This window comes from Grammomys surdaster, unplaced genomic scaffold (assembly GCF_004785775.1).
Source record: "Grammomys surdaster isolate TR1022 unplaced genomic scaffold, NIH_TR_1.0 125780, whole genome shotgun sequence".
In the NCBI taxonomy this organism is placed as follows: domain Eukaryota; kingdom Metazoa; phylum Chordata; class Mammalia; order Rodentia; family Muridae; genus Grammomys; species Grammomys surdaster.
This window is the reverse complement of record NW_021620611.1, coordinates 2,321,390-2,337,041: the sequence shown is the minus strand read 5'-3', so window position 1 is coordinate 2,337,041 and position 15,652 is coordinate 2,321,390. Positions and strand designations below refer to the sequence as shown.

The 15,652-nt window shown below is 37.1% G+C and overlaps 1 protein-coding gene across 3 annotated transcripts in view; it reads left to right on the top strand.

The window, feature by feature from the left end:
* Positions 1-15,652, top strand: part of Psd3 (pleckstrin and Sec7 domain containing 3) — a 435,293-nt gene that overhangs the window by 357,905 nt on the left and 61,736 nt on the right. For all 3 annotated transcript variants that reach the window (XM_028789051.1, XM_028789050.1, XM_028789052.1), the window contains exon 11: positions 1,290-1,483. In XM_028789051.1, coding sequence (XP_028644884.1) covers positions 1,290-1,483 — 194 coding nt within the window. The remainder of the gene's footprint in view (positions 1-1,289; positions 1,484-15,652) is intronic.

Genomic DNA, 15,652 nt, shown 5'->3' with positions numbered 1-15,652 from the left:
GGTTTATAATACCATTTAGCTTCAGCGTCTGTCTGTTGAGTTTTTGTGTGGCTGTCCTGTTTTTTGGTAAGAGTGACATATTAAAGTCTCCCACTATCAGTGTATGAGGTTCATATATGATTTAAGCAATAGTAGTGTTCCTTTTACAAACTTGGGTGTCCTTATGCTTGCGTGTAGATATTAAGAATGGCAATGTCCTCTTGGTGAGTTTTCTTCTTTGATGAGTATGTAATATCCTTCCTTCCCTATCACTTTTGATTCATTTGGTTTGAAGCCTATTTTGTCGGATATTAAAATGACTACACCAGCTTGCTTTTTAGGTCCATTTCCTTGGAATACCCTTTTCTATCCTTTCATCCTTGGGTGATTTCTATCCTTGATATTAAGGTGTGCTGTTTGGATTCAGAAGGATGGATACTATTTTTGCATCCATATAGTTAGTCTGTGTCTTTATTTGGCAAATGTAATTTTGATGTTGAGAAGTATCAATGAACAATGTTTGTTGAATACTGTTATTTTGTTGTTGATGTTGAGGTACTGTGTGTGTGTGTGTGTTTGTGTGTTTCCCCTCTTTTGATTTTCTGGCCTGTGACAATTGAATCCTTGTGTTTTCTTTGTTGTGATTAACCTCTTTAGATTGGAGTTTTCCTTCCAACATCTTCTGGAGAGCTGTATATGTAAATAGACATTCCTTAAATTTGGTTTTATCATAGAAGGTCTATTTTTCTCATCTATTCTTACTGAAAATTTTGCTGATTGAATATAATAGTCTGGGCTGACAGCTGATGTGTCTGAGATTCTGTAGAACATCTGTCTAGACCCTTCTGGCTTTAAAAAATCTCTATTGAGTTGCCAAGTGTTATTCTAATAGGTTTCTCTTCATATATTGCTTGAGCTTCTCCCCTTGCAGTTTTTTAATATTCTTTCTTTGTTCTGTACATTTACTGTTTTGATTATTATATACTGGAGGACTTTCTTTTCTAGTTCAGTCTATTTGGTGTTCTATATGCTTCTTGTACCTTTGGGCTACTTCTCCTTTTGGTTAGGAAAATTTTCTTTTGTGATTTTTTTTTGTTAAAAATATTCTCTGTCTTTGACCTATGTTTCCTTTCCTTTATTCCTATTATTATTACATTTAGTATTTTCATAGTCTTCCTGACAGTCATGGTGGTTCTTATGAACTATGATGGACTATTAGAAAACAGAAGAGTCTATGACACTAAATAACTTTGTTCATTCCAAGTTATGGTAAGTCCTTGTCTCAGACTTTGTCTTTTTTTCTCTTACAGAGATGATGAAGAGAAAAAAAAATCTCCCTCAGAAGGTACTGATGAGAAGGCTAATGGAACACACCCAAAGACTATCAGTCGTATTGGGAGTACAACTAATCCATTTTTAGACATTCCTCATGATCCAAATGCTGCTGTATACAAAAGTGGATTTTTGGCTCGCAAAATCCATGCCGACATGGATGGAAAGAAGAGTAAGCATTGTCATTTTCTGTTTCATTTAATTCACCTTTAGGCTCAAATTTTAAAGAAAGTTCATCCAAAATAAAGCTAATGATAAAGAAAAATTGTGTTTATGTAAAGAAGTACTCGTGAAATTAGATAATGCATCCAGTCTTCAATCAGAGACTCACTTTTGTACCCTATCTTTCCAAAGTCATTTCAGAACTCTAGAAATGGAAAAGCACTCACAGATCATTCATGTTTTTCAGCTCCAATTCACTTGTGTATCCATGGGCTCAACAAACAATACTGATAACACTATGTAGCATCGAAAGGATGGGCACAGGACCTGTCTTCATGGATTTACCTTTTGGTTGAGTTTATAACACATAGACTAAGTAGTGACATAAAGTCCCAAAGACAAAGAGGAAAGAAATTTATATCCAAAGACTATGTGGAATGGTGGGCCTTTGGTAAGGGGAAAAGGTAAAGTGCTGGGACAGAGTCATGTAATTTGTATCAGAAGCTGAAGGAATCACATCAAATGGCTTTCAATTTCTCTGTGAATCATAAAATGTTATTTTCACGTAGATAAGTGTTATTTGAAATTTGAAAAGAAGGAAATTTGTTCACATAGTTAGAATAGTATTTGGAAGGAGTGAATAAACAGTTTATGTATCTCAATAGGCTAAGATTCAAGCTCAAAATTAGTGGACTTTACCTCTGGGATGCCCATGCCTTCCTACAACACAAACATGGAGTGAGGAAGGGCAATTTTATGTCTGTGACTGGGCATTTTACCCGCGGTATTACCATAATCATTTACATTGTGGTCAGTAAACGCTCTGTGGTGTAGTGGCTTTGATACTGGCTTACATTGCTCAGTGGATTTCCTGATGTCTCCATGGTCTAGGAACACCTTCCCCACATTTCCTGTGAACTTCATAGACTAGCCTGACAGACTTTTTTTTTTTTTTTTTTTTTTGGCAATATTGTGTTTGGCCCATTTAGGTCAAGTAACACCAATTAAAACTAACTTGGGAAGAAGAATCGACTGAAGAATAAAGATTGTTACCAGTCCACCCTTTTTATTTATGTCTTTTTAGCTTTGTGTGTTACCTGTATTTTTTTCAAATTGTCTTTATATTCAGCTAGGTACATGACTCTTAGCTAGATGCATAAAAGCCAATGTTGGCAGTAAAGAGCTTCCTGATCCTTTCTGTTAATTTAGTATGTTCTGGGGCAGGACTCTGTTTACCTAGCTGAGGAGATGAAATGCAGTGACTCACAGCACCGACTTTGTTGCAATAGTAAGAAGACAGATTTAAAAGCGCATGATACAGGTCTCAGAAAAGGAGTTGTTGGCAGTCGTCTAGAGACATCCATGTCTTCATTTTAGCATGCACATTTGTCCGTTTCCACTCACGAAATGTGAGTAACCCATTAGTTATGCAAACCTGGTTTAAATTCCATTTATAGCACAGATACACTCCTTTCTCTGCAACTTGGCATGTTCATCTTCAGCATTTGTTTTCAAGATACAGGTATAGGCATAACCATTTTCTCTAGTCAGGGTACTTGTATGGTTTCAGTCCATGAGCTAAATACAAAATTGAGATATGTTTGATAAAACCCATGATAGAGGTTAACAGAGGTTTAAAAACAGAAACAAAATAAGTCCATTTTAAAATTCTTGTTCATAAAACTTTTTTTTTAATCTAAGTATTAGCACATGCTAGAATCCCAGCATTTTGGAGACAGAGGCAAGAGGATCAGGAGTTTAAGGACCTGCCCAGCTACATAGTGAGATCATAACCAGATCAGACTACATAATGAGTCATGTTACATTTGTGAGTGTGTATGTATGCCAGCATCACCTACTTCTCTGAAGACAACATTATTATGTCTTTAATAAAAGAGCTAAGCTGAAGGACTTCTGAGAGATTATTTTCCTCAAAAGATTGACTTGTGTTGAAAATACTTTTTAAAATTGTTTTATGAGCTCAAGCTTTTCAGCTTATATACATAAATTTTCACATGAACATATTTTAAACCTTGGAATAAATGAAACCTTATTTCATTTTTTTTTGCATTCTAAAAATATATTCAGAAGTTATATGTCCAGGAAACAACTAATGATTCTGGTTATGTGCTTGTATCCCATAGAAGATATGTGTTTACCAGAACCATTAAATCTGTCATTAAGGGAAAAGCTTTAAAAAACAAGATGTGCCTTTGGTATTTTATCAGATAGAATGAAAAAAAGATACAAATTTGTTTTTTCAATGTGTTGTTACTTATAGAAACCAAGAAAAAAATTATATACTCAAAAATATATCCCACAACATTAAAGTCAGTAATAATTTTACAATAATAATTAGTGTTCAACATCTAAACTTTATCCCCAGAACTTCATGTATGAACTCCTTTAACTTTGACATATGAAGCAAATTCTCTCATCTACTTATAGATAAATGAAATTCTGACTCCTCTTCTCCCAGGCCTTATCCAATAGCATATCAGGAAAAAAAAACCTGATTCTAGCTAACTGTAGTTTATTATTAAAAGCTTATTAAAAGCGATTTGTATGAGAAAATGTGCCTGGAGACAGTTAAGTTCTGCACTTCTTGTGCTGATGACCATGCTGGCACTTGGGTGGCATGCATTTAAATGACCCTAGGATGAAGTAGGAGCAATGACTCTTCACTTGGCTAAAACAATAAGTTTTAAATATTGAAATACATTAATTTAGTCAATATAAAGGTATGTTAGACACAACCTGTATCACTTGAAACACTTACATATGGTTTTACTATTTAGAGAGGAATCACAATTTGTAATTAGTGAGTATAAACTTATAACCAATACACCTTAACTGAAGTGCATCATAAAATATTAAAAGATGAGAGGAGGGAGTATGCTCAGGGAAGGCTGACACTTTGCCAAATAATTAGGCATAAACAGTTCAATAGAGTAGAAAAGAGAGGACAAAAGAAGAGGTCTCCAGTACTTATGAAAGGCTATTTGCTATAAGAAGTAATTTATACAATAAAAGACAGCAAAATGCTTCTGTAAGTGGTACTGAGGGGTGTGTGTGTGTGTGTGTGTGTGTGTGTGTGTGTGTGTGTGTGTGTGTATACATGTATACACATATGCCCTATGTGTGTATATATATGTGTGTGCATCCCATGTTTTGTGTGTCCTTGTGTGCATGTCTGTGTGTGTGTGCACAATGCATGTCTACCCCAGTTCTAACAAAAAAATCAGTTTCTTATAGGTAAAGGAAAGAGTTCAGAATACAAAGCTTTAAGGTCTTCAGAAGAAAGAATGGGACAGCACTCTATAACCCTGGGTAGAAGGTATCTTAAGATGGAAAATCACAAATAGTAGAAAAAAACATTGAACATATATATATATATATATATATATATATATATATATATATATATTCATTCTCCATTCTTGGGATTGAAACCAGGTGTCTTGCATGCTAGCCACTTAATCTTGTACAGAAATACACCTGCAAACAAAGAATTTTTTTATATTGTGATTTTCTTCTAAATCTTTAAAAATTAAAGCATAGATTAAAAGATAAATGTAGCCTTATCAATGATTCAGACCTATGACATACATTTTAACACAATCTTAAATTAATTAGGAAAAGAGATAATCCTGTGTTTTTCAAAGGGCTAAAGTTATAGTAAACCAATTTCACAAGGAAAAAGCTCAGATTATTTATATAAGGGATTTTATTTATTCTGTATTACAATTTAAAATACTCCATGACAGTGAAAGAAGTGCAGCAGGAGCTTGAAGCAGCTTCTCATATTGCAATCACAGGAAACAGAGAGCAATGAGTGCCATTCCTAGTGTTTGGCTTTTCTCCACTTTGCACAGTCCAGGGTCTCCTGTCAAGGGGCTAGCCCTCTCTCCAGTCAAGAAGAGTCTTCTCATAGGAAAGAGCATAACAAAGACAACCCTTCACAGGCAGGCCAAGAGGTGTATGGACCCTGTCAGAATGTAACACTATCACACACAATAAAATCTATGTGTTGTCCAGATTTGACCCTATAGTCTCCAATAAAAGCAGTTATGAAATAAAAGTAGGGAGTCAGCAGAAAAAAACTTTTATTATGTTTTTCTAAGCAGGAAGATGAAAAATACTGCCTACACAGAAGATAAAAGTGCCATCAGTTATGTATAAATTGAAGAATGAATAGGAAAAAATAATAAGCATGTGAAGCAAAAATCATGCTAATTAGCTTGATTGCGGCAATCACGGTGTATATAAATATTAAATGTCAAACTGTACTCTCAAAGTACAGTCTTTATTTGTTACTAAATAGCTTACTAAGTAAAGGCATTGCTGTGGATAGATTTCAATTGGTAGAGGCAAGCCAACCATCCCCAAATCGCTTGTTTCTATTCTCAACACCACATAATCCACATGTTATAGTGTATCAGGATAAGAAGTTCAAGGTTGTTCTTAGTAACATAGTGAGCTCAAGGCTAGCCTTGGCTATATACCATTAAAAACAAGAACAATAATTAAGCCAGAGATTTTGGGACTGGGAGCGATTAAAACAAGATCTCCCTTTATAGTTCTAGTTGGCATGAAACTTAGTATGTAGATCATGTTGGTCTGATACTCACTAAGACCAGCCTCTCTAAGTTCTGGATGGAAGGAATGTGCCACCACACATGCCCAGCTAAGGAAAAATAAGTTTCACAAAAAACAACAGTTTTGTCAGGATGTTCCATTAAACTATGGAGAACACTAGAAATGCAAACTAAAATACATAAGATGAAGCGGTGATTGTTCACTAAATCCTCATCTACCACAGAGAGGATTCAGCAGATTCTCTGGGGAAAAGGGACTAGAGGAGCAAATCATAGAAATTTGTTAGTTTAGTAATTTTCAGGATTTTAATGACTGGATTTTTGTTGTTAATTCTGTACTAATATTACTAATCTGGGGTGTCTTATTTGAAGAATTCTAAGATTGCCTCTTCTTTAAGACGGAGAGAACTCAGGATGGGTTATAATTTCAATTTTCTTCATTGGGCATGCAGGTGGCTGGCTAGCATGCACAAAAAGCTAGGAACCTCCACTCAGTCTAGAGGGATCCCTACAATTGTGTGTCATCAGAAGTTCTGAAAATTTAATCCTACATGTCAAATGTGAGAGTCAGTGTTATCCTGAGTCACACATACTGAATCAAGGTTTATAATGGCAAAGCAGGCAGAATTCTTTGCAATTGTATAACATTGGGAACAGTGACACTATAATTAAGAGATAATAAAAGTGATTTTTTTCTCGATAAGACAGTTGTCTCTTGTAATAGAGAAGAGACTCATTTAAGAAAAGACCAAAAAAAAAAAGCAATTATTTTTAAATGAGGCTGAGATCTCTCCTCCCCTTTTCACTTTGTTGTTTCCACTATGGAAACTAGGTAGGTAAGAGGTATCAGCTATCCACACGAGGGTCAAGAGCTGTCCAGTGAAAGAAGCCATGGATATGTGCAATAGTCCTTTGTCCCATGACGGCTGGGTTTGGTGTAGTGTTCTGTATTTACAAAAAGAATGCCCTTTCACAGTCTTATATTCAAACCAATGAAGTATGTGGTAGGTTAATCTCCATTTTGATGCCTGTGTCTTTAATTTAAGTCTACCCTGTTAGGCAGTGAAGTTAGTGAAAAGTGGCCGCCCACCCTTCTCCTCAGAAGCAGTACTTCTGACAGGGAACAGTGGAACATAAACTGCCAATCTTTCAGCACCAAAAAAGTCTGGGTACAGAGGCTCTGACGTATTTCTTTCTGGAAGAGAAACTCAGTTTTTTTGCTGCATCTAATTTTTAGAAGTTCTTCTATTTTTACTGTTTACCCTTTAGGTTAGTTAACATTTAAGAGAAGGGAGAAAATAAGTTCTGTATCTCTGCTATGGTAATTTAGTGCAAGTATTGAATTCTTCAGTAATTAAAATTGAAATGAAGAACATTGGAGAATGCACAGAGGAGTTCCCAGGCTTGGTGTGCATGAAGCCCAGGACCCATTCCCTAGCACCGCCAGTAACAACGTTAACATCAGAGTAGTTCAGGTTTCCTCACACACACATTTCTAGATTCCTACTCTCTGCCTGAAATTGTGGATGGTAATGACACTGTAAGCTGATGACATTTCCCTGTTTGTTAGGCACTTATCATGTTCTGTTGTTATAACTTTTGCATTTCGAAGTGCTGAAGTGTATCAGCATAGATTTCTTTTTCCTTCCTCATAGCTTAGTGGATAGAAGATCTATTCTTACCATAGATCTCAACAAACAATATAAAATCTTTTTTCCTGTCCTTCTGTCCTCCATGAGGAAGCACTTTGCACCTTCCCCTTTGTATATTCAAGATGACAGCGTCATGCCTCTTGTGCTGTAAGGCTTACTTGAGCACAAACTCAAACTACAAACTGTGGGAATGGATTGGAGACGGTTACTATGGATATAACCTTGTAAGCAGTATGGCTGTCCTGGACAGGTCTATGGTGAAGGACCTTGGATTGACTCCATCTTGATGATTTGCATCATACCTCTCAGAGCAGCATGAAGTTGAAAACTTATGAATTGCTAACTTCTAGAATTTCCTTCTTAATATTTTCTGCTGAGTAACTGAGAACACAAAAGCAAAGCTACAGATATATAAGGAGTTAGACAAGTTCTCCAAAAAAATCATGGTAGTACTAAATTTTATGTGCAAAATTTAGGATTCCACATAGTGCCAAATTAAGAATTTGACCTTTGAAATAAGATAGGTCATTGATATATTTTTAACATTTCTGAGCACCAGTTTTGTGCCGGTAATATTTACCATTAGAGGGGAAGGTAGGAAGAATCTCATATATCTGAGTAGGTTTCACTTAACTGAGCAGAGCTCTAACTTCCAAAAGGAAGGGGATGAAATCTTTTGTGATAGAGATTATGAGTATGAATATTCCAACAGAGAATGAATACAGTGCAGAACTGGAAATAATCGGTGTGGCTTTTTGTACTTACCACTGTTTTTGTCTGAACCAATAAGAACCAAGCTGTTATCTCAGCCACAGAATATCATGGTCTTGCTAAAAGTGTCCGGGTCAGTAATGATACATTAAGTAAAATATTGCATAGCATTACAGTATCATCCTTTGAAAGTGTTTGTTGAATAACATGTCAGTATACTTTTTTAAAGCAAGAAGTTTATTATTACAATGTAAACACTATCATAAGTTTTAGAAAGTTGTATATTATATTAGTGATTGTTACTGGGGGAAGTGGAGTGTATATGTTTACATGTCTATATTTGCAACTGATTCTAGACAAGTATATGTATTTATCTTGGAATGTTTGCTTGTTAAATATACATTAATACAAGGGAGCATTTTAAAGTCATAACCAAATGTAATTAATTAAATATAAAAATTGTTTAGAAAAAAATTACAGGTATAGGAAAGTATAATACTTATTACCACGTGATTATCATTCAGAAGTAGTAATGGCTAAGGTATGGTTATACGTATTTTCTCTTTGATTTAAGACTGTTGCGCAGTCGTCCCTCCTTAGATGCAGAGCTGTGGTTCCTAAACAGCTGTGTACTGATGGGATATTTCCAAATAACCTATGAACCACGCATGTGCACTGAACTCATCGCTACATTACTGGTAATGCCTAAGACAAGCGTGTGCTGTGTAGATGTTGTACTCTACTGTTTAGGAATTTAAAAAATAAAAAAATTCTGCACCTTCAGTTAAATAAATGCAACCCTAACTAGATGCTCCCTTAACTACAAGTACATGAAGGAGTTTCCAAGAACAGAATATTCAAAGGGGAAAAGCCAGAGAGTGAGGAGCTGAGAAATAGCAGGAAACTGCACCAAGGTTCATTCTTGGTAATTCAGCATACAGCTTGGCACACAACAAATTCAAAGTTTGCCTTTTGGAACTTTTGGGTGTAAGGGAAAATTGGTATCTGTGGTTGGTTGAAGCACAGGTAGGGAACCCAGAATACAGAAAGCTGGCTGTGCTATTCACAATAAACAGATGAGGAGTGTGGGATGATTAATTGGTTGGCAGTGTTTTAGCATGACTTAGTGACTGGCAGAAAGACAGCTGACTTGCTGCTGTTGGAGGATCCACACTGCTCACCCTTTTCTGGGAAGATGGGAAGCACTTGACAGTCAAGGGAGTCTGATAAATGCAAGCCATTTGGCCTGAGTTAGGAACAGCTAAGCATGAAACATAGGATGACTTCACTTGACCATGTGTTTGAGTTACCTTTCAGAAGTTGCTGAGGTCTCTTATAGAGCTCCTGAGATAGAAAGAACCAGAACCAGGCCTGCTGTGCCACTTTCCTTAAAGAACAAATGCTGTCTGGGGGCTGCTCTTCCTTGCCACTATGAATTACTTTTATTGACCTGAAGCAGCTTTTGCCTAGAGGCATTTTAAAGGTGCCTCTGAGCCTTGGGCTATTTTACAATTACAAAGGCTGACTTGAATTGCTGTTGGTAGAGATGCCTGCTCAGCTGTGGCTGTGGCTGCATCCTTCCATAGGTCACAGGGTGCTTCTGAATTTAAAAAGACTCGATTATTACCGGAAATCCTCCTTCTCTGAATATCAGTGATCTTCGAGTTTAGAGGTAGACTGTAAGGCATTAGCGGCATTTCATTTGTTAAGTTTTTGTAAGTTTTATAAAGAGCACAGGGCAGGATGAGACTCACTAGTACGTTTGTTCTTAGTTTAGTGTTTACAGCTTTCACTTTAGTGAAATCACTGGGCTTCAGTAAGATTTGGGGTCACTCCACTTTTTAAAGTCTCCTAGGACAAGTTTCCAGCATCTTCCCTCAACTGTATTGACTTTATAAGATACCTGCTTGCTAAGTTTTGAAGTCAGTTGTCCCTGCCGAACATTAACCAACCCTGAAATGTCCTCATAATTTGTCAATCTATTTTAGTTCCTATGAGCCTATTTAATTTCTGATATTTTGTCCCATATCCAACAGCATCTTGATAGAACACTGTATTTTTTCCCATAAATGACCTTTTCTATCTTTTGTTGCTTTTGTTTTTGGTTTAGATGTTCTGAAACTGGGTCTCACCCTGCAGCTTGTGCTAGCCTCAGCTCTATAGCTCCATTCATGCTAGTTTCAAGCTCATGACAATTCTCCTGCCTCACCTTTCTGAGTATGCACTGAGATTGTGGTCATATACTACCATGCCCCACTGCCCTCTCCACATTTTGCATCCTATTTTCTAATGTGCCTACCCAAAGAGTCGCAAAAGTACTATACAGTCTTCTCCATAATACTAATATCTGCTGGATCATATGCTGTATATCTGCCTATTTAGGACATTTTGAACTTTTAATTTGTAATGGAATGTGTATCCGCTCTGTAGATACCAACAAACCAGAGTGCTTTTGGGGGCTCCATTCTAATTTGAGGAGAGTGCTGTGTTATACTTGTGATAAACTTATGCAAGTGTTAAGTAATCTAAGGAAAATTAATTCTAGGACAGAGATGTAGCTCAGTGTAGAGCATTTGTCTCAGATGCCCCAGGCCAGAGGTTGAATACCAGCAGATGGGATAAAGAGAGATAGAGTGAGGAGAGTATGGATGGTAATGTTCAGAGAATGAAGGAAGTATGGACTATGCTACAGAAGTGGGAAGAAGACTCCTGGATGAAACAACGCTTAACATAATTGAAGTTGAAGGGTCAGGTCATGATGCTGTCTTGGAAAGAAACATTCTAGCAGGAGATAGTATGAGGTTGCTTTAACTAAATTAAAAGCCATGTATTTCCATGACTCGATCACTTTTCCTGAATGAATAGATAAAAGGGTATGTCATTACTCCCATGCTTCCCACCCTGTTTCTTTGTAACCCCTATCTTATGTGCATATCTAGTTAGCTTCTATGCTCTTTTACAACGTCAGACATTTACATTCATCTTGGACTTGTGCAGTGGACACCCATGAGAGCGCCTCCTAAGTGAAAGCAGACTGGTGCACATGTGAGTTCAGTTTGAGTGATGCATTTATGAGTTCCGTTTGAATGGTGTATATCTAAGTTCAATTTGAATGATACATATATGAGTTTGGTTTGAATGATACATATATGAGTTCACTCTAAATGGTGTATACATAAGTTCAATTTGAATGGTGCATATATGAGTTTGGGTTGAATGGTACATATATGAGATATATGAGTTTGATTTGAATGATGTATATATGAATTTGGTTTGAATGGTGCATATATGAGTTTGGGTTAAATGGTGCATGTATGAGTTCAGTTTGAATAACATGTATTTGAGTTTTGTTTCAGTGATGCCTATATGAGTTTGGTTTGAATGTCCTTTTGCTTATTAATGCTTGTATAGAAAGTTCAGGTTGTCATTTCTAGTTCATTGATACCTCAGTGTCAGCAAGATTAAAGACTAAATGGGCACAATGAATGTGTTAATAAGTACACCTCACGTCATGCCCTCTCCCAGATAAACTAAAGGTACTAAGTGTCCTCTTTCCAAAGTGGACACTCTTCCAAAGAAGGAATTATTCTCCCTCACCCAGCAGATAGATATTAACTACCAATAGCTCCTTAATTATTGGTGGAGCCCAAGACCTCCTCCCTCATCCATGCTAGCTAAATTGATCTTGTGCTAGTAACCAGAGTTAGTAACTCAAGCTCATAAGAGGTTAAGTGCAATATCCATTTCACACATGACAGGATTTCACAGAATTCCTCCCATTCTCCTATTCTTACATCTTTCTGCCTCTACTTTGAAGATGTTTCCTGAGACTTGGCTGGAAAGGGCTTGAAGGGAAAGGAGTTGGAGTATTGATAAAGGTATTAAAGCTTAGCGCTGGGCACTTGAAAGCAGTATTCTCAGCACTGACTAATCATGTATCTTTCCACTGAGTGTAGAACGAAGCTCCCTCTGCCCATGTCTATGAGTAGAAACACTCAAAAAATCAGAAGGAAGTTTGCCGACATGACCATTTCACAAACTAAGAGTATGTTCTACATTAGACCTATCAGGCCCCAGCTGTGGGTTTACAATTACCTGGTCAGGCTTCAAATCAAATCAATTGGTTAACCTATAATAGCTATGCTCTGTTAAGCCAATAGGTATAGCTAGCCTGGAAGTTTGGTATTTTTGCATGACTAGCTTCTCATCCAGGAGCATGTGTTGAAGTTAGGCCCAGTTCTTCCTCCTAGCCTTATGCTCCTAGAAATAAGACTCAGACTCCATTGGCCATATAGCTAGGCTCTTCTTTCATGAGAATAGTATCTTAAGGTAATCTGTTTATTTTTAATGAACATTCTACCATATGTCTGATTACCATGTGTGTCTGTCTTGTCACATCTTCTCAGCCAATCTCTGGCCTGGCTCTATTCCAGAATTCTTTCTGTTTCCAAAATGTCCCATCTCTACTCTACCCTTCCCTATAGCCATAGGGTTCTTTAATTGACAGGTGATGCATTCCATACAACACACATGATATTCTCTATATTCTCTTTACAAACATGTGTAGTACCTTCTGGTACCATGAAAGCTCAGTAGCAGGAAATTTCCTCATCAGTCTGAGATTTATTGCTTTATGATCTGCAAATAAAGTGTACAGAAAAATAAAGGTAGACTGTATCCTGATCTTATTCACAAGCTTGGAACAAGTGAACATTGTAAATATGAAACTTGTAACATTATCCCATTACAGGTTTCTGACCAGAAATATTAGGTGAGTAGTATTTATAGTAAGAGAACTGGCAGACATCAGGATGCTAATAAACCTCAAGCTCCTTACCCTAGTTCAGAAGGCTTTGTCAAGTTATCGGGGACTTTGGGCTAGAATATTCTAGGTCTCTCCCTTCATGTTCTGCTCACTGTCAATAATGTAAGCTTATTCCCATCATATAAAAGAAGGAAGTTGTTTCTAGGAAATCAATGGGCATACTTTAGGCTGTCCCAGTTTTTCCTGTTTAAAATACAAGTAACTGAGTGGGCATGACTATGCTTATCTTACAGAGAAAGAATTTAAGAATCAAATGATTTTTAATATATAAATTGCCTTAAGATTCAAAGGTAATCAATTTAGAAGTATAACATTACAGTAGCAGCATTGTGTTTTTACCACCCTGTTATAAATCTGGGAATAGCTAATACTATCATTTGCTTAATACAGTGTGACTCATCCCCCCCCCCCCCCCCGGGTAGATTCTATCAAGCTCACATTGGACCTGATTGCTTCAAACACTAATCTGAGAGATTCAGAGCTCTTCTCCGTTAATAAAGATTTAACGTTGTGGTAGTTCTCGTGCTTGAGGATATTTTGTTAGGGATAAGTATGCATTGATTACCCTTAACTTCCCTTATTGATTCCTGTATTATCTGTGGCTTATCTTTGCAAAACAGCTGCACAAAGCAGACCCTGTACACCTGAGCTGTCATCTGCAAGGTAGATACCTGGGTGATTTGAGACACCATCGCTAGGGAAATAAAGGAACGTTTAAAAATATCTTCTGTGTTTACAAATCTAATCTAGATGTGTCTTCATTGTATTAGTATAGAGTGTTTCCTGACTCTATCTTTGTTTCTGAGTTCAGAAAATTTTGGATTTATTTTGGAATGTCTTTGTTGAGATTGCAGTATATTTTAAATATATTTCTCCATGAATCTAGTGACACTGGAATATTGCTCCCTTGTAGAGTACAATTTTTAGCCCATACACGTGAGATATTTTAATTGTTTCTATTCAGTATGTGCACAGTAAACATTAGCTGCTGTTCTTGTTATGATGACCATATTTATTATACTATTTTTTTTGAGTTTTGTAGTATACTTTTGATTTTGCATTATTTCTACTCTGTAGAAATGTTAGAAAAAGAAGGCACAAGGATGCACCTCTCTTCTAAGATCTTAGCTGAAAGCAGGGATACACTTGAAGGCCCCAGATTGCAGAGAAACTAGAGAAAGTCCCTAAATCCCCTCCCCGACCCAGTCTCACTACCTCCTTTCCAGCTCCTTTTTCCTAGCGTGTCCTTAACATTTTCTTCATCTGAATTGCCTCATTAAAACAGCTTTGGAATAGTCAAATGGACAGTCTCCTAGCAGCTTTCTTAACTTTTCAGGACTGCACAAAGAATTAGTTATAGCTATGTGAGTATGATTTAAAGGTCATTGCCTACCTGAAATATTGGTGTAGATCAATTAGAACGGATTTATACAAGGGTTGCCCAGCCGCCATAGCAGGACTCAGGTAAAGTCTCCTCCCCTCTCTTCCTCTAGTTCCTTATTTTAATTTACTTCAAACCTCTGGGTTCTGACTCTCTTCTCCTGCCTGTACTATTCCCACAGTTATCATTCTGAAAACCAGTACTCTTCCTTCCAGGTATCCATCCCATGGTGTTTGACAAGTTGAGCCTCACTTCATGCAGTCTCAATAGCAACTCTATGGAGATGGTAGGGAGCCTCCCAGCCTACTCCTGTCCACAGTGGTCCTCCACTTTCCAAGTCACTTATTTATGCCGACAGTCCCTGAGTAAATACAGGTGATAATAGTTCTGTTCCTTTAGCTTTGTGGTGAGAAGCACTCACAGCTCTGCTTTACTGCAAACTGGCTGTAAGCAATGAACCCTTGCTTGTGAGTACTACAGATTGCTTTATCAAGTCTTAAACAACCAGATTGTAATTGACCAGACAAGATAACGCCATACACTTCTATGGAAAATGGGAAAGTAGTGAGTGCAGCAAGGGTGAATCAGCATTGGTCCTCAGAGGTGCAGTGGCGTTGGTCCCCTGGGGTGGTGTTCAGGTTGCTGTTTCACATGAATTGCTGTCCAGAATCTGTTTCTGATAGATGCACTCTGACAGTGCTAAAGACCTTTACTTGGGCTCATAGACAGATTTCTTCTTTATGGCAGAAAAATAGATTTGTAGATATTTGCACTGAATATCTCAATATCTCATACACTAAACTCAGAGCCTCAGGGAAAGCTTTTCAATGCTAAGACCTATAAACACATCATAGGAAGCAGGTTTTTCTCTATTCCTGATCAGTGTTTAGCTAGTCCTTTGCTTATACAGTATTACACAAGTTAGTTACATATTTTAACGTATGGGCTAAGGTCCTGAGGGATTGTGTGAATTTTCAGGGAGGGGTCAATTGGGTCAATTATGAGATAATGT